The following is a 26,850-nucleotide window of genomic DNA, read 5'->3' as shown; positions in this document are numbered from 1 at the left end:
GTCTTGATTCCAGCTTTTGCTTCCTCCAGCCCAGTGTTTCACATGATGTACTCTGCATAGAAGTTAAATAAGGATGGTGACAATATACAGCCTTGACATACTCCTTTCCTTATTTGGAACCAGTCTGTTGTTTCATGTCCAGTTCTAACTGTTGCTTCATGACCTGCATATGAGATTTCTCAATCTCATACAAAAATATAAAAATCAAGACTGTTTTATGCCATTTAGAAAGCAGTAGAGCAATTACTTGGAACCAATACACATTTTGATGAGGTTGCTGAACTGGTAGATCAGGAAAATGCCATAAATATAGTCTATCTGGATTTCAAGCAAGGTTTTGTTTTTTTTTAAAACTAAGATCTAAGATATAGTTGATTTACAATGTTGTGTTAGTCTCAGGTGTACAGCAAAGTCATTCAGCATATATATATATATATTCTTTCCCAGAATATAGCTTCCTGTGCTTTATAGTAGGTCCTTACTGTTTATTTTATATGTAGTAGCAAGGCGTTTTTTGATAATCATCTGAGCAAGTAGAAAAATAAAGTCTGAATTACAGTAAAACTAGGAGAATTCATTACTGGGTGAGTATACTCAAAGAGTATTAAATAATGGATTCATCTCAGTCAGAAAGTATGTTTCTAGAAGTTTGCTGAAGGTACTACCCTGAGACGTACCCATTCAATACTGCCCCAGATTTTTTGGATGATAATATAGAAGGAATACTTACAAATACGTAGATAATATCTATAAAGGGAATTATGTTAGAGGGAATAATTAAAGCCAGAATTAACTGGACTGTAACAAGATATCTTTAATAGGGAAAAGTAAACACGTTAATATTGAGTGAAAGAAGCAAGTCATAGAAAAAAAATCACTATAAGATTCCTCTATATATAGTTCAAAATAGGTGGAACTTACCAGTGTATTGTTTTGGGGAATACATGTAGGAGATAAAAACCATGAAGAAAAGCAATGGAATAATTATCAGAGAAGCCAGGAAAGTTGGAAGGGAAGAGGGGACGTGATCAGGGAAAGGAACAAAGGGTCTGTAGGGGATACTTTGTAATTTCTTACCTTGGGAGATGGGGTGTTGATTGAGTCCTGTCTGACTCTTTGCGACCCAATGGACTGTAGCCCACCAGTCTCCTCTGTTCATGGGATTCTCCAAGCTAGAATACTGGAATGGGTTGCCACACCCTCCTCCAGGGCATCTTCCCGACCCAGGGATCAAACCTGTGTCTGTTATGTCTCTTGCATTGGCAAATGGGTTCTTTACCACTAGTGCCAGCTGGGAAGCCCTTGGTGATGAAACACAGTATTTATATTATCTTTGCAAATGAATGCATTCTTTTGAGTGTTTGTTACATTTTACAGTAAAAAAATTTTTGAAAGGAATAAATCTACAGTCCTCTGGTCTAAAAAACTACCCCAAAGTTCTAATAGTCTAATCAATGTGATGTATGGAAGAGTTAGGGGACTTAGTTGATAATGAAAGTCAAAGACTCAGGTAATCAAGAGCCACTGACTGGGGTCCTGGCCAACGACCTTGCATAGTCGAGGAACTGTTCTTTCCCTGGGAGGAAGGGAATTTGACCCAGGAGATGTGAAGAGTCATTGTCTGTCCTCAGATGCCTGCTTTTCCTGCTAATACGAGTTTAGCAGGATTCACGGGGGTAGTTGACTGCTGTCTTCAAACCTTTCAAGCTGTTATATGGAAGAGGAATTCAACTTGCCCAGGTAGGCTCCAGAAGACAAAATGATGTAGAAGCCACTGTGAGGCTCCATCAAGTAACTTTCTAATAGCCAGATGGCTTTGACAGGTCATGAGCTTCCCATCTCTGGAAGCATTCATGCAGAGCCTGGGAGAGTTCTGTTAACAGGTAGTTGGAAAGGACATAGAAGAGTGTGATTGGTTTAAATGACCTTTCAGGTCCCTTGCAACTGCCACAGGCTCTGACTCTATGCAGTTTCATGATTCTGTGAGACTTGTGCATTATGCCTGGGAAGGTAAGCAAGAGGCTGATTCTAAAATAAGACAGATTTGTTTTCAGATATAAGCCTTATGTTTTGACAACCACTTCCTTTTTATTTTTTTTATTCCATGACTTTGAAAACTTTTTATTTTGTTTTGGGGTATAGCCGATTAACAATGTTGTCATAGTTTCAGGTGGACAGCACAGGGATCCAGCCATACATATGCATGTATCCATTCTCCCCCAAAGTCCCCTCCCATCCAGGCTGCCACATGACACAGAGTACCCTGTGCTACACAGTAGGTCCTGGTTGACAGACACTTTCTTTTAAAACCATTAAATGGCATTGTAACATGTATAATATCATATAAGAAACATATCACCAGTCCAAGTTCGATGCAGGATACAGGATGCTTGGGGCTGGTGCACTGGGATGACCCAGAGGGATGGTATGGGGAGGGAGGTGGGAGGGGGGTGGTTCAGGATTGGGAACACATGTACACCCGTGGCGGATTCATGTTGATGTATGGCAAAACCAATACAATATTGTAAAGTAATTAGCCTCCAATTAAAATAAATAAATTTAAATTTAAAAATATATAAAAAATAAAATCAATATTATTGGTACCTTGCATTTCTCAGATTTCAATGGCCAAAGGCTTTGAGACCCTATCACCACCAACAGAAACATCACTTTTCCAGATGTGCTTCCAGATTCTTGGTGCTGGAGAGATTCCTGAGGTCCTGTTTCAACCTCCCATCCAGCTGCAAGAACACAAGAGGGGCTCAGAGCGATCCCCGGAATCACAACTGATGGACAGAAGCTGGAACTTGTGCTATTCTCTCCTGCCACCTGCTGGCCCTTCCCTTCACCTCCTGCTTCTCCAGGTTGTTGGAGGTGTCCACATGACACCCAGAATTCCTTCTGGGGAGGGACCCTTCCTATAAGGGGAAAAGCTTGGATGACTTCCAGTGCCTCTTACTAAATCTAGGAAAAGAATAAATTCACAGATGATGAGGGCTGGAAGAGACCTTTAGTTCAGTTCAGTCGCTCAGTCGTGTCCAACTCTTTGCGACCCCATGAATCGCAGCACGCCAGGCCTCCCTGTCCATCACCAACTCCCAGAGTTCACTCAGACTCATGTCCATCGAGTCAGTGATGCCATGCAGCCATCTCATCCTCCGTCGTCCCCTTCTCCTCCTGCCCCCAATCCCTCCCAGCATCAGAGTCTTTTCCAATGAGTCACCTCTTCGCATGAGGTGGCCAAAGTACTGGAGTTTAACCTTTAGCATCATTCCCTCCAAAGAAATCCCAGGGCTGATCTCCTTCAAAATGGACTGGTTGGATCTCCTTGCAGTCCAAGGGACTCTCAAGAGTCTTCTCCAACACCACAGTTCAAAAGCATCAATTCTTTGGCGCTCAGCCTTCTTCACAGTCCAACTCTCACATCCATACATGACCACAGGAAAAACCATAGCCTTGACTAGACGGACCTTTGTTGGCAAAGTAATGTCTCTGCTTTTGAATATGCTATCTAGGTTGGACATAACTTTCCTTCCAAGGAGTAAGCGTCTTTTAATTTCATGGCTGCAGTCACCATCTGCAGTGATTTTGGAGCCCAAAAAACTAAAGTCTGACACTGTTTCCACTGTTTCCCCATCTATTTCCCATCAAGTGATGGGACTGGATGCCATGATCTTTGTTTTCTGAATGTTGAGCTTTAAGCCAACTTTTTCACTCTCCTCTTTCACTTTCATCAAGAGTCTTTTGAGTTCCTCTTCACTTTCTGCCATAAGGGTGGTGTCATCTGCATATCTGAGGTGATTGATATTCCTCCCGGCAATCTTGATTCCAGCTTGTGTTTCTTCCAGTCCAGCGTTTCTCATGATGTACTCTGCATAGAAGTTAAATAAGCAGGGTGATAATATACAGCCTTGACGTACTCCTTTCCCTATTTGGAACCAGTCTGTTGTTCCATGTCCAGTTCTAACTGTTGCTTTCTTAACTGTTGCTCTCTAAGGAAGAGACCTTTGAACTCTGCTAACCCAAAGCTTTCAAACTGATAGCCCATAGGTGATGGGCGGGTCTGATTGGATCCAGCAGTAGTGAATAATTTTGAGCTCTCATATACACACCTGGAAATTTGACTGAAAATGAGATTTGTGATGTCATTTGCTATTGGATATTCATGAAGTCTCAAAACTGAGAGCAGTAAGTAGTTGAGCACATCCACCTTCTAGTTGCAAGACACTCCAATAGCCAGATTACAACGGTGCGTATCCCCTTCCTCTTGGCTACTATACAGGAAGACCAAGCGGTAAGAAAGCCTCCTAAAATCTGTCTTTTTAGCCTTGGCCCCACCCCTAGAGGAGCTGGCTGCTGGTGGCAAGGGGAGCATGGAGAAGTTGGAAGAGGCAGAGGGGAGAATCAGACATGAATCAGAAGGTGGGCTGAAGTTTGGAATCCTATTTGTAATTAAAGTTTGGATTTAAATGAGACTGGAATTTTAAAAAAATTTATTGAATTAGAGTTGAATTACAATGTTGTGTTAATTACTGCTGTGCAGCAAAGAGAGTCAGTTATATATATCTATACATTCTTTTTCATATTTTTTTCATATTATGGTTTAATCACAGGATATCAAATATAGTTCCCTGTGCTGTGGTAGAACCTTGTTTATCCATTCTATGTAAGACTGGAGTTTTTAATACATAAAAGGAAATTGCCATTTTAAGATGGAACTGTTCCTATCCTGGGAAGTGGGTCAGAAATCACAGAATCTGGCCTATTCATCCAAAGTATCCACCAACGGTAGGGAAATCAAACCATTGTTGAAAATGATAAAGATAAAAAGCCCTGGGACTTCCCTGGTGGGTGGGGTAAGCGGTTAAGACTCCGCCTTCCAATGTAGGGGGGGTGTGGGTTCATTTCCTGGTTGGAGAGTTAAGATCCCACATGGTTCGTGGCCAAAAAACCAAATCATAAAACAGAAGCACTATTGTAACAAGTTCAGTAAAGACTTTAAACATGGGCCACATCAAAAAACACCAAAATCTTGCAGGGGCGGGGAGGAAGGGAAAGCCCCTTCTTTTTCCCTACATTGCCAAGTTCAACCTTCAATGAATCGGTTACTCATTGGCTTATCCTATGGAATTCAGTTTCCCCGTGACAACTCTCAGGTGGGGCTGAGCAGCAGCACCGCAGCCCCCCCACCCCACCCCCCGCCCATTTAGAAGGGCTACCCACATGTGCTGTGCACACACTTGCCCACCCCACCCCAGCGGCCCTCAGTCCCATCACTTGCCTGCCCCCCACAGAGCTAGGATTTAGAGCCCCCCTTTGCTCCTATTCCTTTTCCCCTGGGTACCATAAGGCCCAGAGGGGACATGTGACTTGCCGTAAGTCACACAGAAAAGGAACTGAGTTATATCCTAAAACCCACACTCCTAAAAGTAAGATCTAGGATGAAAAGGGTGAATGGCTCCCCCTCCTTCACCCACACTGGATCCTCCCCGCCATCCTTTCTGCAGCAGTAAGCGGAGGCACTGGGGCAGCGGGTGGCTAAGGTATTAAGGGCAGAGAACCAAAGCAGGGGCTGGGGCGCTGACATCACAAGACGCCTGAGGTCAGTCCTGTTCCCACCTCCTCCCCACCCCCAAGCATAAACCGAGGTGAAGAAGCTGTCTTCATTTCCTTTGTTTGTGCTCCACTAAGGTCAGATTTTAATTAGAACACATGAGTTCATTGAGAGAGAACCCATCCTGTACCTCCTTGTCCCGGCAGAGGTTGTTTCATGGGGAAGGACACCAGGCCACTGCCCACCTTCTTGTTCCTCTCCATTTCTGAGCTCCTGACCATTCCCTCGGCCCCAGCCAGGGGTGACTCTGGGAAGGGGTTGGGCATTTTCTTTTGGATTAAATGCCCCAAGAGGCAAAAGCATAGAGAAGCACCCCTGCCCACACACACCCCTACACACATACACACCAAACATACACACCACCTTTCGCTGAGCCCCTGCTGCATCCAGTCCAAGAAGCAGGCAGATTGAGCTAAGTCCAGGTTTAGACATTTGCCTTTAATTAAAAAAAAAACACAAAACCCAACTGGTACTACTGGTTGCCTCCAAGAAGGGGAACTGGGAACATTTATCATTCTATACCCTTTTTCTCTTTTAAATAGACTTTAGTTTTTAGAGCAGTTTCAGGTTCACTGCAAAATTGAGAAGATACAGAGATTTCCCATGTATTTCTTGCCCCCACACCCATACCCAAAGCCTCCCCTACTATCAACACCCTCCCACACCAGAGGGTACATTTGCTACAGTTGATGGGCCTACAGGACTTGTCATTATCACCCACAGTCTACAGTTTACAGTTGGGTTCACTCTGGGGTCCGCTAGGGGCTGGACATTCTGAGTCTGGACAAATGTATAAAGAGGTGTATCCACCATTAGAGTACTATCCAAAGAGTTTCACTGCTCTAAAACACCTGTGCCCTTCTTTTCCTTTCAAATTCTGAATTCCTACTCATATCAAAGAAAACATTTTAAATATTCTTCCCAACTCCGAATCCTGGGAGATCCATGGAATTCACAGCTGCTTGGAGGAAGGAGAGGGCACGCTGAAGCGAGGGAGGGTCTGTATGTTTCCTTTACCCTTTGTTGTTGTTCAGTCGCTCAGTCATGTCTAACTCTTCGCAACCCCGTGGACTGCAGCACGCCAGACTTCCCTGTCCTTCACCATCTCCTGGAGTTTGCTCAAACCCATGTCCATTGAGTTTGTGATGCCCTCCAACCATCTCACCTTCTGTCACCCCCTTCTCCTCCTGCCCTCAATTTTGCCCACCATCAGGGTCTCTTCCAATGAGTTGGCTCTTTGCAACAGGTGGCCAAACTACTGGAGCTTCAGCATCAGTCCTTCCAATGAATATTCAGGGTTGATTTCCTTTAGGAATGACTGGTTTGATCTCTGTGCAGTGCAAGGGTCTCTCAAGAGTCTTCTCCAGCACCACAATTTGAAAGCATCAGTCCTTCAGTTCTCAGCCTTATTTATGTCCTGCATTTGTACACATTTGTCCATGACTACTGGAAAAACCATAGTTTTGACTATACAGACTTTCGTTGTCTGTATAGTTTGTATAGAGTGATGTCATAACTTGTCTTCCAAGGAGTAAGCGTCTTTTAATTTCATGGCTGCAATCACCATCTGCAGTGATTTTGGAGCCCCCCAAAATAAAGTCTGTCACTGTTTTCACTGTTACCCATCTATGTGCTATGAAGTGATGGGACCAGATGCCATGATCTTAATTTTCTGAATGTTGAGTTTTAAGCCAACTTTTTCACTCTCCTCTTTCACCTTCATCAAGAGGCTCTTTAGTTCTTCGCTTTCTGCCATAAAGGGTGGTGTCATCTGCATATCTGAGGTTAGTGATATTTCTCCAGGAAATCTTGCTCCCTGCTTGTGCTTCCTCTAGCCCAGCATTTCTCATGAGGTACTCTGCATATAAGTTAAATAAGCAGGGTGACAATATACAGCCTTGATGAACTCCTTTCCCTATTTGGAACCAGTCTGTTGTTCCATGTCCAGTTCTAACTGTTGCTTCCTGACCTGCATACAGATTTCTCAAGAAGCGGGTCAGGTGGTCTGGTATTCCCATCTCTTTCAGAATTTTCCACAGTTTGTTGTGATCCACACAGTCAAAGGCTTTGGCATAGTCAATAAAGCAGAAATAGATGTTTTTCTGGAACTCTCTTGCTTTTTTGCTGATCCAACGGATGTTGGCAATTTGATCTCTCGTTCCTCTGCCTTTTCTAAATCCAGCTTGAACATCTGGAAGTTCATGGTTCAAGTACTGTTGGAGCCTGGCTTGGAGAATTTTGAGCATTACTTTACTAGCGTGTGAGATAAGTGCAATTGTGCAGTAGTTTGAGCATTCTTTGGCATTGCCTTTTTTGGGATTGGAATGAAAACTGACCTTTTCCAGTCCTGTGGCCACTGCCGAGTTTTCCAAATTTGCTGGCACATTGAGTGCAGCACTTTCACAGAATCATCTTTTAGGATTTGAAATAGCTCAACTGGAATTCCATCACCTCCACTAGCTTTGTTCATAGTGAAGCTTCCTAAGGCCCACTTGACTTCGCATTCCAGAATGTCTGGCTCCAGGTGAATGATCATACTATGGTGATTATCTGGATCATGAAGCTCTTTTTTGTACAGTTCTTCTGTGTATTCTTGTCACCTCTTCTTAGTATCTTCTGCTTCTGTTAGATCCATACCATTTCTGTCCTTTATTGTGCCCATTTGTGCATGAAATGTTCCCTTGGTATCTCTAGTCTTTCCCATTCTATTGCTGGAGTAAGTTATGTAAACCTTATTGGGTGCTGACTATGTTAACCAAGGAACAAAAATTTCAGAGTTCTGAAGGGATGATTGAATAATATAATGAAGCAATAGGCTTCATAACTGAAGACAATTCTGGTAAGGCCGAGCTGGATAGAAGACCATTGCCTCGAATAATATTTTCCCTTTATATTTCTCAGTCTGTAATTTTAACCTGTTGACCCTGCATTTTGACTAAGAGCTAAAATGGTTCAAGATCAACAGACTAGCCCTCAACACCTGGAAGATCCTGTTCTCATAAGCATATCCCAGAAATCATAAGCAAATGTTGACCTTCTTTTTACAAGGCAAACCGCTGAGGCAGAAACCAAAATACCAGCAAGTACGCAGACATCTAAGGCTTCATCTAGGCAGGATGTAAAATGTCAGGCCATTAATCTTATATTTTTAATGCAGTGGTTACAAAGGATGGGGCTGATGTGGGATTGGAAAACAATACTGAGTTTAGAGAATTCCTCCCCGCCTCCCTTTTTTTTAACCCTTAAATACTGACACCCACTCACCAGGGTTGGGAACTAGCAAAAGCTACATGGGATTCCAGGGTGAGCGTTCATTTCCCAGCCTCCATTCCTTGGCTGTCAACAAAGGCAGAAAATGCCTAGTCAGGGCCCATTGGCGCTTGCCAACACAGAGACCTGTTTCTTATTTCATCCGGCAGAGTGCAGAGCTGTAGTTACCATCACTAAGGTGGAGAGCTTGGCATCCCTCCAACAACTGATACCGTGAATTCAGCAAGACAAACGAAGCAATCAGTTGTGAGACAGAAAAACAGGGGTGTGTATATTCTAATGGTAAGCCATGGTTAACACACAGTGTTAGGTATCAGTATTTTGTGTACTTTTGAGTCCAGCCACCTCATGCGAAGAGTTGACTCATTGGAAAAGACTCTGATGCTGGGAGGGATTGGGGGCAGGAGGAGAAGGGGACGACAGAGGAGGAGATGGCTGGATGGCATCACTGACTCGATGGACGTGAGTCTGAGTGAACTCCGGAAGTTGGTGATGGACCGGGAGGCCTGGTGTGCTGCGATTCATGGGGTCGCAAAGAGTCGGACACGACTGAGTGACTGAACTGAACTGAAGAATATAAATGAATCTACATTTCTCTATGTGAAAATTCTGTTTCCACCTACATTCCTCAGATAGGTTGACTGACTCAAAAACTTAAACCCCAGAATTCTAGTAGCTAAGGCAGTTAAAACCAAAAGAATGCAGGTTTGCCTTGACTAGTAAGAAACAAAACCCAGTATCCTCTAATGTAGCGGTCCTCGACCTTTTTTGGCACTAGGGACTGGTTGCACGGAAGACGACTTTTCCTTGGACTAGGATGGGGTGGGGTGGGGGATAGTTTGGGGATGATTCAAGGATGTTACATTTATTGTGCAGTTTATTTACAGTCCATGGAATTCTCCAGGCCAGAATACTGGAGTGGGTAGCCTTTCCCTTCTCCAGGAAATCTTCCCAACGCAGGGATCGAACCCAGGTCTCCCACATTGCAGGCAGATTCTTTACCAGCTGAGCCACAAGGGAAGCCCCTCACTTATTTCTATTAGGTCAGTTCTACCTCAGATCACCAGGCATTAGATCCCAGGGGTTGGGGGCTGTTGAGTCCTGCCCCAAGGACACAGGTACAAGGCTTTGCACCAAGGCCAGAGAAGTGGAGCCCAGAACCAAAGTCACCTCCAAAGCTGACTAAGCCCCTTTGTAATCATTGCCAAAAGCCCCTGTGACCATCACTAACAGGATTCCTGACTCCAAATTAAGCAAAAATGCCCACCCTGGTAGTCACCCTACAGACCTTAACCAATCACCTAATGCCAACCTTCCAGCAGGAATTTTGTATTGAGGCTATAAAAATTGGTTACTAACCCACGAAAAGCGATGGTTCTCCCTGGTCTGTCAGGTGGTCGGCCTACTGCACTCACGGAGCCCACGTTTTGTTCTAATAAACTCACTCCCTTCTGAAATGCTGTGTGTCTGGAAATCCTTTTCCAGTCTGTGCTTGGACTTCCTCAACGGGGGCCCCTGCTCTAATAAACATTTAAGAAGTCAAATATGCTTTTTACAGCTGGGAGAGAAGAAGTCTGTTTCTGTGGTTCCTCCTACCCTGACACCTCCTGCCAACACACTGGGTAACGTGTGTTGCCAGTAGTGACAACACAGGATCTCAGAAGGGCTGGCTCTGTTAACAGAGCACTGGCCCTGAGCTACCACCTTCATCAAGGGTACCATTCCAACAAGTCTGCAGTTCACACCTCATCCAGGGGTCCGGGTCTCAGGCAGACCCCTAGGAACTCTAGAGGGGTGGGGAACTGAGTCGTAGACTTCACATTCTGGTGCACGGAGATCACAGCCCCGAGACTACGAGGTCTTCAGTTCTCTTCCTGAAATCCCTGGGCATCTCCCCTTTGCTCTACATTGTTCTCTTCTTCCTGCTAAAGAGCAAAACTGACTGTTCGAAGGGCATCATCCCACGTAGCCAAGAACCTACTTGTCTAAAGTACACACAGCCCATCAATGAGACTGCGTCATGGAGGAGGAAAGGAAAGTGAAAGCCCAAACGCACACTTGGTTCTTCTCAAACTATAAGCTTTTATTCTATTTTACATGTCATTCATCCAGAACACGACACGTACATGGGTGGCATCGTTCATACTCAACATGAAATGACGTGATGCACACAAGTCACTTGCCCTGTGCTGGGCCCCCGTGCACCAGGCAGGAAAGGGCTCTCACGAAGCCCACCCTGAACGGTGGCCTGCTGGGGCACCAGATGTGCTGTCCTCATTTCCCAGCTCTTACACACTCCCTGGAGTTAGATGGGTCGAGATGGACATTTAGCTTGGAACTGAAGTTTCTAATTTTACCGTGCTGAGTACAGCTGGACTATTTCCCAGCCTACTTCAGAATCAAGATGCTGCCCACTCACTCTACTGTGATTATTCTGAGTGTGGGATTTATTATTCACAACGCTGTCCTTCAAATCAAACAGAGAAAAGCAGGCTTTCAAGACCACAGGTCAGCAAAAATTGGAACGTGTTTTCCATTTCTCCATCCTGCTCAGTTTTTCCCATAACCTGTTCCAGCCTGGAAGACGAGAGCTTTCTGTCTCTGATGGATACAAATGTGGGAGGAACAGCTTTGGTCTTAAAAAAGAGGCCAGAACCTACTTCCCTCTCTAATCTTGCTACATGTGTGGCTCACACCTTCCTTCCCAAGTGGAAGGAACAGTTCAAAGGTTCACCAAAATCTGGGCTTTAGACAATGTTCAACACAGCACAGCAACAAAAACAGATACTGAAGGGGATCCACCACAGCTGAGCGCCTACTTTGCAAAGGTCAAAACCTTCCCTATTTTGGTCAACTCCCTAAAGTCTGTTCTATCCCATGCACTGTGACAAACTTCCCTTGCCCAAAAGATTGTGACTCCAGGTCAAAAAAGGTGGATAAGAAATAACTTCTCAAGCTACAGGAATACGACAGTTTGTTAAGTAAATAATCATGTGACCCTCACCTGCACACAGATCGGAGTAGGGAGACTGGAGGCGGAGTGGAAAAGAGAAATGCTCACGGTGTGTGATTTGATCAAGGGCACAGTTTACAGAAATGCCAACAGTCTGGAATTTTCCTATAAAAAGCTGAGGGAACATGCCAATAGCCAGAAATGAGATGACTTCAATGCCAACAGTTTGACCTGTTGGCACTGAGCCAATGTTCTCAGAAGAAAAAGAGGATGCTTCCTCTGGGCCATGGGAGCTGGTCAAAAACCCTGCCCATCGCACAGAAAGAGGGGGAAGAGGGGCAATCAGCAAAGAGCAGCTAGAAAGGGTCGAGGGCCAGGGATTTGAAACCAGTGTCAGCTAAGAGTTTACCATGTGGACCCCAGGATCTCTCACACTACAGTAAAAATAGATGTATTCTTCCAAAGTTCTTCCTGTATATGCTGTAACATGGGGCAGAGAGATGAGGTTACACAGGCAATGCCAGAGGCAGTCTCCCCACTCTAGACAGCTGCAGCACTTCATTTACAGTCACCAGGTGGGAGGGCTATCTGATTGAAGAAGCACAGTTGCTGATTTACACTGAATCAAGAAGGTGCCTGAGAAAGGTCGTCCACTCTGGCCCCCACGGGCATCTGGGACAGACACATCCGTCAGTGAAGGAGGAAGATCACCCCTGGAGAACCTGTCAGATTAAGCCCACGTGACAGAGAAGGGTTTCACAGCCTGATTACCCTAAGAACCAGCTTGGGGAGGGAACTAACGAGCAAATTCTAAGAAGTTATAGATTACTGTCCTCCCAAATAAAAATGAGTCTTTATTGTTACATTTCCAACTCACAGAGTTCCGGGCTGTCATGAGACATATATACAGAGATAATCACTAATCTATGCGTTCATCTTCTGCACCCTCTCAGAATTTGGCCCAAGACGTTTTCCAGTTCAACCCCACACACCAACTTGGGATAAACAGAAATAAGTCTTGTTTCTATTCCACTATTACAGGTAGAGTATCTGTTGGAGGAGGCGCTTTTGCTGGGTTGGAACAGAGCTGAAGACTTCTGGGTGGGGTTAAAGTGTGAACCTCTCTGCCTTCTGACCCACAGACTTTGTGTCTTTCCTTTTCATTGTTTTGTCTCTTTCCATAGCGGTTGCTTTACAGGTTGTCACAGAGATCTCTCTTCTATTCAGAGTCACCCTGGAAGACAGGTGGTTCAGATGAGCAGGACTGTTACCTATTAAGTTACTGAGTCTACAACTGAGGAATCTGAGCTCCGGGATTACCACTCAAAATAAATATTATTTCAAAGTAAATAACAAACTACTCGGCTGGCAAGTGACATGCTTTAGTCTTTCTAAACCGTAACTGCCAAGTAGACTTGGGCTTTATGCTACATCCCAAGACAGAAACCAGGTAACCTACATCTTCAAAGGAATTCACAGAGCACTCCTTCCTGTTTCTTCCCTCAATGCTGAGAAATGACTTTGGAGCTGGAAGCTGTAATATACAACTTGGGGCTCAGGTAAAAACTGCCATAAGGCCCAAATCTGATTAACATTGACTATTCTTTTTCTTAAGTCTGATGGTGCCTGGGTGGAGGCTCTCAATGGGAAAAGGAAGGATATAGCAGGTGGAAGCTTGGAGAAGCTGAGAGATGAGGGCAGATCCATTAACAAACTCGGATGGCACAATGGGACATGACCAGGGAAGCCAGTTATCTTCTGAAAATATCACTATCACTTTCAAAACCCATATCTTTTTTTTTTCCTTAACCAGGAAGTCAGGGGTGAGAGGAACATTCACTTATATTGCTCATCAATACGTTCTTCTTAACAGAACTGAGACTATTTTAAGAATATGAGGAGCTTTTCAAGACATCTGTTTTCAGGACAGACCGCAGTAATAGAAATACTTTCCAGAGTTGGTTCGTTCTAGAGTCTATTCCAAGAACAGGGGCGGCCAACTTTCGTGAGGTTCCAAGGCATGTTCTGGCAAAAATATTTTCACTTTCCTAAAGTGATATGCTCTACTGAAGTCCAACTATACTGTATACACATTTATATACACATATACACTCATCTGATCCTTTGATGACAGCAAAAAAGGGAACACTTTTTTTAAACTCCAAAGTCGGTAATATTTGTAGAATATTATGAAGGCAGAATTTTGGTTGGTTGTTTTTTTATGACGCAGAACATAGATGAAAACTTCTGCACACTGCCCCAAATTCACATCTTTAAAAGGTCCTTTCCTCCATTCACATGAATTCGTCTGAATCATTGCCATCCTGTAAGAGACAAAACAGTGAAACCATAAAAGCCTTCAAAATAAGTAATTCAATTTAAAAACTGTAGAGTATTAAGTAACAAGCTTCCTTATGATGAACTATAGAATTCAATTAAAAATAATTAAATTCAATCATTTCTTCTCTATCTTAAATTGTTAGTTGTTTAGAACAGCGACAAGAGCAGCTGTGTTCTCTAAGGTGTCATCACTACATGGCCTGGATTGCCCGGCAATGAGAGACCAATGAGTTCCAGACTGTGAAGTGAGGCCCAATGACTTACTATAGGGTGCAGAAAACATGACTCCTCCTTCAACAAACAGGCCACAATATGAAACAAAACAAATACTGCCTCGATGTTTTAATGTCAACAAAGCTATAAATATGCAAAAATATGTTTCATCTAAATTCCATTATTTTGGGCCTCAGGGTATCATGTATTTGTTATTTCACAAGGTGGCATCTCTCTTTTTTTTTTAAATGGAAACAGTCATCCAGAAGCTACAGGCTAGTTACCAAGTTAGCTGGCTTGCCAAGTTTTTGTTAAAAAAAAATCCTCACATGGCAGTGGTACCTGTGTAAGGACTGATTTTATTGTGTATAGACAAGCCCTGGAGACCAAGCACAAAAGCGAACCCAGGAGCTCCTTTCTGGGCTTTCCTGGCGGCTCAGACAGGAAAGAATCTGCCTGCAATTAACACAGGAGGCCCGGGTTCGATCCCTGAGTCGGGAAGATACCTTGGAGAACGGAATGGCAACCCACTCCAGTATTCTCGCCTGGGGAATTCCATGGACAGAGGAGCCTGACAGCTCCGTCAAGTCCAGAGCATTGCAAAGAGTTGGACACAGCTGAGCGACTTTCACTGTGAAGTTGCTTTCTGAGCTACTGCATACCCTAAGACAACTGCTCTGGACGCCAACATTCATTAATACTGTGAGTTCTGGTACATTTGCGTGAAAATGTCGTAACCTGAACACAACATTGTTTTAGCTTCTCTCTCTTTCCCATGCTTTATACCTGCCTTGATAGAGAGAGAGAGGACTTAGGCTTACAGGTACGCAACATGCTTTTCTCCTTAATAGCTTGTGTTAAAGATGGGCAGGGAAACAGGGGAAAAGGTAGAAAACAGTGGTTTCTGGGAAGTCTGGCTTGATTTCCATTCAGCAGGCTTCTCTGTGCCCGCTTCAATTAGCACAAGGAATTCAGGCCACAGTGAAAACGCCTTGGATAATTATACAAAATGCAAACTACTGTTTATAGTCTATCCACGCACACGAACTCTGACTGCCCAAGAGTTCTACACTGAAATAATAGTATCAGAGATGTTGAAAGAGTCATCCTATATCTTCGAAGGTCAGCTTGAAATCCAAGGATGATCTGAGGATGTTTGTGTCTCCAAAACTCACTAAGATGATGTGGCTTGGTGCCAATCAAAGTGAATTACTCCCAATAAAACCTATGAGTTAGATCTGTGGAGTTCCCATGTGTCAGGGGATCTGTGTTTTTTGGGGATTACAGTAACTTTTAAATATATAGCTGCAATCCAAGACTTGACTTGGACAATTTCTGTATTTTAGATTCCCTTTAAGAGTCAAAATATTTTGGGGGAAGATTCCCTGGAGAAGGGAATGGCTACCTACTCCAGCATTCTTACCTGGGAAATCCCATAGGCAGAGGAGCCTGGTGGGCTACAGTCCATGGGGTCACAAAGGAGTCAGACACAATTTAGTGACTAAACAAGAGTCAACATGCTTTTCAGTGGAGCAAAACAGGTTTCTCGTCATCCACTTAAAAAGTGATAAGCAAATAAAATGTCACAAGAAACGGTCCATGGTTCCTGATATCAAATTTAGAAATTAGAAAGAAATGATAGATGGAAGAAAATTATTCTAAACAGGAGAGCAAAAACTCAAAATTAAAACTAACCTCAGGGTGGAAGACTTAATATTTTTCCTGATGAACTTGTGTAAGCTAAGTTAAAAATTAAGTTGTGTCTTAGGTAAACACCAGTCTTTGGCTGAAAATCAACTGACCAAGCTGTGGATTCAAAAATGTTTGCGTCCCTTTAACAGAAGATGGTTACAAGGAGAATGAAAGTCCATTTTTTTGAAGGAGGAAGAGCTACGTGAGTCCTTGCACTGTGAGAGAACAGAAACACCCAGCACAAAACTTCCTCTGAAATCTGAACCTGGTTCCGGCATGGGAATAGCAGCAGCAGTGACGGAGGGAGAGGAAAGGCAGGAAGATTAGTAATCCTTTGGTCTACAAACCTGACTTTCTAATCCTGGAACTTTTAACATGTCACTCATCGGGTAGTGTCTATACAAAGATGTATATTTGTGTGTGTATATGTGTTTCTTAATTCCAAAACAACATCCAAACTTTGAAAATCCATAATGAAAATGGCTAAGGTCATACACAATATACATGCCAGATTTCTGCTGGGAAGTTGTCTCTAAATAACAGAAAACTTCAATAGCAACAACAACCATAGCAAAGACATCGGACCTGGGTTATGTTAACAACTTCTGCTCAACTGTTAAACTGTTTCTCAGAGTAGTTTCCAGAAGGGATTAAGTACATTTCATCTCTTGATACTGATGCTCCGTGGATAAATAACAACCAAGGACTATATGGATAAGAAATAATAATGACTGTTTATATTCATAGTTGTCTAAGTCAAGGAGGAACTTTCACACACATGACCTTCTTTAAATTCTACAACAGCCTCATGAGATAATATGTCTTTCTTTACTGCTGATGAATACTCCCTCGGAGAGGTTAAGTAACTTTATTAGTCTTATCCAATTAGTAAATGGCAGTTTAAGCCTCAGAACTTCAACGTCAAGGCTCTATTTAATTACCTAATACTACTCTGGAATTTTTCACGAATAAATTATAAAGGTACATCTCTGACTCATAAGGAGCACCATAACTTTATTTCTCCAAAGGGACAGGAATAAGACTACTGTTCTCATCAAGTTTTAGAAGGACATTTACAGACGAACAAGGTGGAAAATCCTACAATTACAATTCACGCACTGAATATGGGGTTTGGTGAGGTGACCTTTAAGGAAACTTAAGTTCTGTTATTTCTAAGCATCTAAAGCAGTGTTGCTTAACAGTATTTTTTTCTGTCATGGAAATGACCTACTTCTATACCATCCAATAGCATAGCCACTAGACACACGTGGCTAGTGTGACTGAGACACTGAGTTTTTAAATTAAATCAAATTAAATGTAATTTAAATAGCCACATGCAAAGAGTGCCCAGTGCAAGGGACAACACATCTAAAGCATCATATGCTATACTATAAACACGCAACATAGAAGCAAATACACCTGTCTAACTTCATTTTTTTTTGCACAGACTGTTTAATAATGGCCTAACTATGCTATTTCCAGCCACTTCAAAATAAATTTTGGGCAAGACAGCACTTGTGGACAGTAAGTCCCTGCCACAGTTCCAATAAAATAATGATGTGCTTGCTGATGCTAAGAAGACCCCTTCTACACTATAATGTGGATCACCATCTTTCTCTATCTTAGGTCCTGAGGAACATGAAGACAACCAATGTTGGTGCTTAGACTACAGTTAAGATCTTTCATTTACTTTAACTGAAGGTGATAATTTTGTCCTCACTCAATTAAAACATAGAATCTGCAGTCACATTACTATAGAACATTAATAAATAAAGGCATTTTTGGCATGCCTGCCGGAAAAGAGGCAAACAGGGAATGAAAAAGTTCTTGAAAACAAACACGTGATGAAGTCCACAGGGAAGGTGGGCAGTGTCTAATAGAATCCACCTGAGTGTTCAATCATTGCCAAACCATTGTCAAGCCAGCCGCAACATGTCAACCAACACTGGCCAGAAACTCAATCATTACAAACTCAGTGAGTTATTTCAAGGCACAAAATTAGAGTGAATAACTTGAATGTACCTGATTTGAAGACATATTCTCAACTTTCATTAGTGATGAATAGCTCCTAGAAGAAAAAAAAAAAACACATTTTAAGTAAGATTTTCTGGCTGGCAAGTATTTCATGAACATTTACCAAGTATCTAGCAATGCTGAGGGCCTTCTGAAGAAAACAGCATCTCTGCTGTGACTTGCAGAGAAGGCAATGGCACCCCACTCCAGTACTCTTGCCTGGAAAATCCCATGGACGGAGGAGCCTGGTAGGCTGCAGTTCATGGGGTCACTAAGAGTCGGACATGACTGAGCGACTTCACTTTCACTTTTCACTTTCATGCATCAGAGAAGGAAATGGCAACCCACTCCAGTGTTCTCACCTGGAGATCCCAGGGATGGGGGAGCCTGGTGGGCTGCCGTCTATGGGGTCACACAGAGTCGGACATGACTGAAGTGACTTAGCAGCAGCAGCAGCTGTGACTTGTCATCTCACCGGGGTTTGTTCTTTTCTAACTTCAATCACTTGAACCTTGGGCTTCCACTCTGATCTCTGAAGCTGCCAACTCTGAAACATCCCCACCTTAGATAGACTGAGGTCCTACCCTTGGTCTTTTCTGATCTGTCACACACTTCTCTATTGACTCCTTTTCTGATTGCTGCTTATTCCTTCCAGTTTCAATGTTTACACTGTGAGCTAGACTTCAATGTTAATAAAAGTTTGTTACAGTATGACAAAAGCCAAGTTAAGTTATGCAAGGTTCTAACAGAGCAGGTGAGCAGGCTATGACCAGGAATCCAACTATGGAGATGAAACTGACTTGGACACACTGCGGGGGAACTACAGACACTCCTCTCCAGTGTGTGTCAATAAACGATGGTGTCCCCTGGGAGACTCACAGGTACCTGTTTAAGGGCGCTCCAAAATCCACATGAAATTGAGTAGGAGCTGTTTTGCTTCTCTCACTTTCCAAGCAAGGTCACTTCTAAGACTCCGACTACTTTCAGAACCTAGGCTACGTTTCTTCTGCTACATCCTTACTCTAAGTGTGGCTTACAGCACAGCAGGTAAGGAAGGAACATGTCACTCAAGGCTTCCTCTCTACAGGTAACCCTACACAAAGATTCTCTACACAAAAATCCCATTAGATGTTAACCTATAGGGCAAGTGTGAGCCAAAAAGCTCACACTTAGTCTAAAGAGCTAAAGAACAAGAGGGTAAGTGAGAATTAGTATGTGGAGTCTAAATAAGAGGAATTTTTCATTATTGTGTAAATGAATAAAATGGTTAATAGAAGGACTGATGCTAAAGCTCTGATACTTTGGCCACCTGATGCAAAGAACCGACTCACTGGAAAAGACCCGGATGCTGGGAAAAACTGAAGGCAGGAGGAGAAGGTGACAACAGAGGATGAGACGGTTGGATGGCATCACCAACTCAATGGACATGCGTTTGAGTAAACTCCAGGAGTTGGTGATGGACAGAGAGGCCTGGTGTGCTGCAGTCCATGGGGTCACAGAGAGATGACTTACCGACTGATCAACAACAAAATATACTGGTATAACCTTCACAGTTCGGCGTTCTCCCAACAATCTAAATATTTCTTTAAGAAAACTACCTCAAAGAATGATCTTTACATAGACCTACTCAGAGTATCAGATTACTGGAATTTCTGCACACTGAGGACAGGGTAGGTAAAGCACGTATTTGTAAGAACAAGATGGAGTTCTGTCTTTAGGGACTGCTGCTCTTCTCATCTGAGAAGGAAGCTGGTGCCTTCTGTGTCGTGGGTTTTGCTCTGTTCTGAGCTAAAGGCTGATGGATAGACTCCTGACTAGAGCTTAAAGAACCTAGACTTTACAATGGCAATTCCATCCTTTTTTATTCTCCTGATAGAAATTAGAAATGAAAATCTGATTGCCATTCTCATTCAGAAAGTTGAAAAAGGGAGTTTAGAGTCTAAACAATGGCATTAGAATTGGGAAGAAGTTGGGCATCACCAAGATATGAGGCTATGAAGGACTTCCTCCCTGAAACCATTTGGAAGCACTGCAGATACCGTCCAGGGTGAGAATGTCTTCTCACTTTATCTGCAGAATTCCCCAAAGATTCAAACATCAATTTCTTCAGCTATCACAGCAGACGTTTCTTAGCAGATGGTCCAAATAAATGAATCCACTGTTGGTGAAATTTAATGGTATTTGCCATGTCAGAAAGGCAAGTGAAGGGCTTTAGAATGAAAAGATTTTGTAGGCATAGCATTGGATCTCTTGGGTCAAAGAGTCAAAGACAGAAATTAAAGTGATTCTAGCACTGACAGGTTATAAAACAAATCTGAGCTTAGAGCTTGTTGTTGGAGTTTCACTAAAACTCTGAAACAGACTGAAGAGAGGGCAGAAGAGAGTGGAAACAGTGTGTATGAGACTGAGAAGCAGACTGAGATGAGCTGCATGTCTCTGGGTGAGTTACTCAGTCTCTCATTTTCCTCTTCTACAAAATGCAGATGATAAAAAATATCTGCCTCACATGACTATTGTTAGGATTAAATGAGATAATGCAGTAAAGCACAATATAGTATTGGGAAGATGACAAGTATCCAAACATGTTAGCTAATCTTTCTTATTAAATATTCTAAGTAAATTAAGTGACTTATCAAGGGAGCTTCCCTGGTCATTCAGATGGTAAAGAATCCGCCTGCAATGCAGGAGACTCAGGTTTGATCCCTGGGTTGGGAAGATCCCCTGGAGTAAGGAATGGCAACCCACTCCAGCATTTTTGCTTGGATTCTCCATGGGGTCCCTGCAGTCCATGGGGTGGCAAAGAGTCGGAAACAACTGAGCTACTAACACTTTCACTTTTTTTCATATTTCTAACATACAGTATTATGTTTCTAAACAAAATTATGGTAGATTTGTAAAATGCACAAAAAGGTATGTTTTCAATTTTCCACCGCACATTGAAAACAAAAAGAATAGTCTAAATCATGCATCACTCAAAATTCCACACATTTTTTAAACCGATGGTGTTGCTAATTGTTCTTTCGTTCACAACACAAGAGAGACTCACAATTCTACATCAAACTGAATGTTTAAGTCTCTGCAATAGTCTGTCTCATGCTGGCAGGCTATAACTTGGGGTAACACTTCCAGATTTCTCCACTTGAATACGGTATTATAAATAAGACCATGCGACCTATTTTTAGCAGAACTCCCAACAGGGACATGTGCATGTCGATAATACCAGTGCTTGATCATAATACCTCCATTCTGGCTGAACAATCTTGCTAATAATCCAGAGTATTCCAAGGAAACTGGGTCAGGACAGGGCAAGACAGCTCATGTTGATCCTATACCCTTCCCAAAGGAATCAGTAACTTTTTTGGTACATGTATCACAAATTAAATCTACCATTCATTCCTAAGGGTTAATTCCCAATTAAGTCAGCAGTGAGAACTTGTCCAAGGTCAATGTGAGTGTCTTAGCTCCAGCATACCTAAGTTCGTCCATCTCCCTCTTCTTTTTCATCTCTTCCTTTTCTCTCCTTTTCATTTCCTGAATCTGGGCTTTCTTCTCATTTCTCTCCTCATGGTCTCTGCATTCCTTCTCTGCCTCTAGGTCTGGGAACCGCTCCATTTTGGTCTTTTCTAATCGGTTCAGGATCTCATTCACTTTCTTCTCTACTGTCACAATTTTCACCTTTGAGGGAGATGTAGGAAAAAAGATACTTAATCTTTATGGCTCTCTCCTCCCCCTCAGAATAGGGCAGAAGCTTTCCTCTGCCACCCAAGTGGACTCCCTTTAGGAAACAGACATGCAGAGCCCTGGACAGCAGAGACAGACGCCCCTCAGCACGAGGGCGCCACCGCTTCCGGTGTCGGCACACTCACATCCTTCTGCCTGTGAAAGCCAATCTGGCCCACGTCCATGTCGGCCGTCTTCTTCAGGTTTGACCACGGGGTGTACACCACGTTCACATTGTTCATCTTGCAGCCTGCCGAGAGAGACTGTCCTCAGCATGCGGGCAGGGGGACGCTGAGCAACGCGTGCCCACACCCATGATTAAGTCACCATAATCCGACAGGGGAAAAGGCTGAGAATGAACAGGCCACGGAGTGTTTCAAACCACAAAATATTTTGTCTTTTTAAAAAAGAAGCCCCCTACAAAGACAAATGGTCAAGGCCACAAATAATTCAAGCTAAAGTATTCCAATGGAAAGCAGGGGTCTAGAGATCAGCTTCAGGGACTCTGAGGCTTTCTAAAGTTGAACAACATTTACTGTATGTGTTTTTAAAGAGAAAAGGACCAAACAGGTTTTCTCAGATTCTCAAAGGAGCCCTTGACCTAATGAAGATTAAGCAGCAAGATAAAGGAACTCAGGAGACAGAATCCTACCCGGCATACCACAAACCAGCTGGTTCACTTTGGGCAAGTCCCCATGGCTCCTGGAATCTTGTCTGAAATATGAGGAGGCTGGACTCAGTTAGTAGCGTTCCTGTTGTTTGTTTCTTTTAGCAGTGGAACGTCTTTCACCAAAGAAAACATGTCAAAGTAGTCAAAGCAAAGATGCTCTGGATAAAAGGGGTGGCAGGAGCCCTGTTCACGCCTCCTGTGCCCTCACCGCCCCCACTTCATGCTCCCCTCCACGCCAACCGCCTCCCAGGCAGCTCCAAGAATCCCAGTTTAATCACTGGTCCAGTGCTCCCGGAGGTCCTTCTGAATCTGATGGTGATACATGTCAGTGTTTATATTCAATGACCACATACATTGGGCAAATCTGGGGAACACAGCCCTATTTAAACGATCAATGTTAACATCACCAAAAACAAGGCAAACTGGCAGCAGGTGCCTCCTGACTGTAATGCAGGAGGCTTCACTTGCCTAGTATTCCTGCCAGAAAATTTGATCCTACTGAACAGGAAGCATCAGGAGGCTAAAGTGGCCTCCACTCTAAAAGTGTCAAAGTCCTGAAAACAAAGAAGTGTCCAGATTAAAGGCGACCAGAGAGACATGCCAAGTGAATAGAATACAGGATCCTGGGTGAGGAAAAAGAGATGCTATTAAGTGACAGAAGTGGGTAACGGTATTCTCCCCACGTTACATTTCCTGACTTTAACACTGTAACACAGTTACTTTAGGCAGTGTCCTTAGGACACACTGAATGGTCGTGATGGCTGTGATTTTCTTTCAAATGGTTCAGCTAAAAAAAAAGAACAAAAAACCATTGAGTATATCATAGGGAAAGAGCAAACAAATACGGAAAAATTCTTGACTCTAAATGAAAGGCAGATGAGAGCTGTATTTTTCTTACAACTTTTCTGCAGGTTTGAAATTTTCTTCAAAATTAAGTTTAAAAAAATCTCCACATGCAAGGCACTGTGGGAGACAGAAACATGGCTCAGACAATGGATGCTGTCCTCTAAGATTAAAAGAGGACAGATAAATACATTTTTTTTTTTTTTGTTAAGTCACTAAGTTGCGTCCGACTCTTTGCAACTCCATGAAGGGTAGCACTCCAGGTTTCCCTGTCCTTCACTATCTCCTGGAGTTTGCTCGAACTCATTTCTGTTGAGTCAGATAAATAAGTTCAAGTAAAATGAGACGTTGTCAAGTGATATGGAAAGATACAGGTAAAGTGCTAAGGCAGTTCAGGGAGGGCAGAGGTCACTCAAAGATGGAAAAAGGGAAAGATTCCACAGGAGAGGTTAAGTTCCTTATTTCTTAATTGGTTTAATCTTGGCTTCCTCATCTATAAAATGAAAATAACGTTCTTAATTCAGTAGAGTTGACAAATGAATAATGTGTGATGTTTCTGGCACAGTGCCAGGCATGTAATTAACAGTCAATGTTAGCAGCTCTTACTGGAGAAGGCAATGGTACCCCACTCCAGTACTCTTGCCTGGAAAATCCTACAGATGGAGAAGCCTGGTAGGCTGCAATCCATGGGGTCACTAAGAGTCGGACACAACTGAGCGACTTCACTTTCACTTTTCACTTTCATGTATTGGAGAAGGAAATGGCAACCCACTCCAGTGTTCTTGCCTGGAGAATCCCAGGGACGGGGGAGCCCAGTGGGCTGCTGTCTATGGGGTCACACAGAGTCAGACACGACTGAAGACACTTAAGCAGCAGCAGTAGTAGCAGATCTTACTATTATAACTACTGTGTCAACCCTCAGCCTTAGCTTGGATCCAGACATGTGATGACTGAGCAGGAGTATAACATTGAGGGCAGAGGGAACAATAGAAGCAAAGGCACAAGGTAGAAAACAGCAGATATTTGCTTTGGCTGGAGTGTGAAATATACGAAGGGAAACAGAGTCTGTGGTCAGATCTGAGATGCTTAAATGCCAGCTTAGGAAGTCTGGATTTAACTGTATGGACAAGGTGTAGGGTGTCATGGAAAGTGTCCAGGCTTTCAGACAGTATAATCTGGCAAGAGATTATAAAGTGAATAAAGAAGAGGCTGACCAGATTCCATGAGGACAAAGAGCATGGGAGGTGGTCAGCCAGGGAGGAAAATATTTTAAGGACAAAGTGACACAGATGGAGTGCACTCAGCAAATCCCACAGCAAAGACAATCTTCTTCACTCCTCAGCATCCTCTGCTATTAACTCCTGATAGTGAGATGCCTGGGCTCAGCTCCTTCCTCTGCTAAGTGAGCCATCCCTGTGGAAGGCTGAAGAGGAGAGGCTAACGATTCAGTGATTCAATGACTTCTCTTTTCTGTTTTCTCTAGAACTAGTAAACTACAAAGGGATTAAGGAGAAAGAGGCTGGGCCAAGAATAACAAGGCCAAGGCTCCTTTAACAAAGTTGCCTCTGCCAGCCAGAGGCGTGGGAAGGGGACAAGAATACGTGAAAGAGGTTGGAACACACAAGGCAAGAGGATGATGACAGTCTCAATTTTTATTATTTTTATTTCAGTAACCAGAGATCTTACCTGGAAATCTTAGCAACTTGGTTCTACTCATAAAAATGGAATGTCCTAAAATGAATTACAATTTAATGATTTATGGAGCTGAAAATGAGTGGGACAAGATTTCCGGTTTCTTTGGCTAGGCCCCTGACCCAGGAAAGCTGCCTGCGTGAGATCCGCAGGCTAAAAGGTACGGGAGGGGCTCATTTCCAGCTCTTTTCCAGTAATCACCGACCTCTGCGACCTGCTGTCAGCTCTGTGTCTGCCCCATGCTTATCTTCTATGTAAACCATATTTTTTCTCCTCCCTCTGGATCGGCCCTCAACTTCAAAGGAACCCAAACTTACCTCAACCCTATTTAGGTCCATGTCCTACAACTAAAATCTAGTCCATCAGCTCAATCATTCTCAGGAGAACACCATCTCCCTACACTCCTTTATAACTGCCACCTCCACTCCATTAATTGCCCTTCTTGACCTACAGTGACCATTGAAAAATTAAATCCTGTACAGTAGAACCCAACAGGCACCAAGCCCAGTATTACAGGTCCTACTTAAAACACAGATGCGGACTGTCCCAACACTCTTTGCACATTGGAAACATCTGGAGAGCACTATAAAAATACTGATTCTATCACCCCAGACCAATTATTTAAAATTCTCTGGGAGACGACAAGATCAGTGTATTTGATATCTGTAAAATTCATAGGGAGAAAAAAGTCTGTAAGGAGAGAAGAAAGAAAAAGTAGGAAAGAGCAAATGGGAGACTTGAATTCTAGAATGTATTGGGTTGGTCAAAAGTTCATTTGGATTTTTCTATAACACCTTATGGAAAACCTCCAAAGAACTTTTTGGCCAAGAAAACAGTAACAAATAATGAAAATAAAGATATCCAACAACATTACAAATAAAGACCTGAGACACATCTGTCGCCTGGCTTTTAATATAACCTAATTTCCAAAAGTCTTTTCACAAATAATCTTAAGGGTAGGCAAGTCTAGACAAGTTTCTATTCAAGGGAAAGAAAACAGGGTAAAAAAAAAAAAAAAAAAGACTTGAAATGGGCCATGAGATTAGTCTTCAGTTTTCTGACAGGTAGCGAGATTGCCATCTTAAAAAACAAAACAGGGGAAAGGCATATTATATACATGTTATTCTCCAGACTCAAGCCAAAGTCAGTAACATGTTCTCTATGATGTAATCCATTTCAGACACAAAGTGGTGTGAGTTCTGAAAACACCTCTAGGAAAACTGACCTTGAATGCTATTGGCCTTCACAAGATGGGCACAGTCCATCAGCACCTCCTTTGGAATATCTTCTATTTTCTCTCCCTGAAACACAAAAATAAACCAAATGGCCCACCACCTTGTTTCTGAGCAATAATGGAACACTTTTATAGGGCTTTGCTACCTTACTAGGCACAATTTTACTAAAAGCAAGGGGATCTTCAACTGTATTTCAAGACACTGGAAAATAAAGTCAATTATGGAAATGTTTAAGAAAAGGCAGTAATATGGAAAATACTAATACTTAATAGGTAAATAAAAAACAGGGTATGAAAATAAAACCACCAAAATATTAAGCGTTTTTATGTCTGAGTAATTTTTTCCTTCTTTCTTCTCATTCATAATTTTAGAAACCTTGTGGAAAAGTGGTGTCTGTTTTTGGAATGGGAAGATTTCTTAGCTGAGGTCCCTATAACCTCCCTTTCAAGAGACATCCCTCTCAAGGGCTTCCCCAATGGCTCAGACAGTAAAGAACCTGCCTGCAATCCAGAAGACCTGGGTTCAATCCCTGGGTTGGGAAGATCCCTGGAGAAGAGAATAGCAACCCACTCCAGTATTCTTGCCTGAAGAATCC

General features: G+C 42.9%; 1 protein-coding gene across 3 annotated transcripts in view; it reads right to left on the bottom strand.

Moving 5' to 3' along the window:
- Nucleotides 1-13,917: 13,917 nt before the first annotated feature.
- CCDC25 (coiled-coil domain containing 25) overlaps nt 13,918-26,850 on the bottom strand; it is a 30,274-nt gene continuing 17,341 nt past the window's right edge. Inside the window, exons 5-9 of one of the 3 annotated variants that reach the window (XM_019965842.2) lie at nt 26,246-26,321; nt 21,962-22,065; nt 21,568-21,770; nt 18,105-18,150; nt 13,918-14,161 (exon numbers count right to left, since the gene is read on the bottom strand). In XM_019965842.2, coding sequence (XP_019821401.1) covers nt 14,132-14,161; nt 18,105-18,150; nt 21,568-21,770; nt 21,962-22,065; nt 26,246-26,321 — 459 coding nt within the window. In that variant the 3' untranslated portion in view covers nt 13,918-14,131. Of the gene's footprint in view, nt 14,162-18,104; nt 18,151-21,567; nt 21,771-21,961; nt 22,066-25,914; nt 26,101-26,245; nt 26,322-26,850 lie in introns of those variants that run through there. The other 2 variants (XM_019965843.2, XM_070794423.1) reach the window with 2 other exon arrangements.

This window comes from Bos indicus, chromosome 8 (assembly GCF_029378745.1).
Source record: "Bos indicus isolate NIAB-ARS_2022 breed Sahiwal x Tharparkar chromosome 8, NIAB-ARS_B.indTharparkar_mat_pri_1.0, whole genome shotgun sequence".
Lineage (NCBI taxonomy): Eukaryota > Metazoa > Chordata > Mammalia > Artiodactyla > Bovidae > Bos > Bos indicus.
Note: the sequence above shows the minus strand (reverse complement) of the source record. Positions and strands in the feature narration are given on the sequence as shown.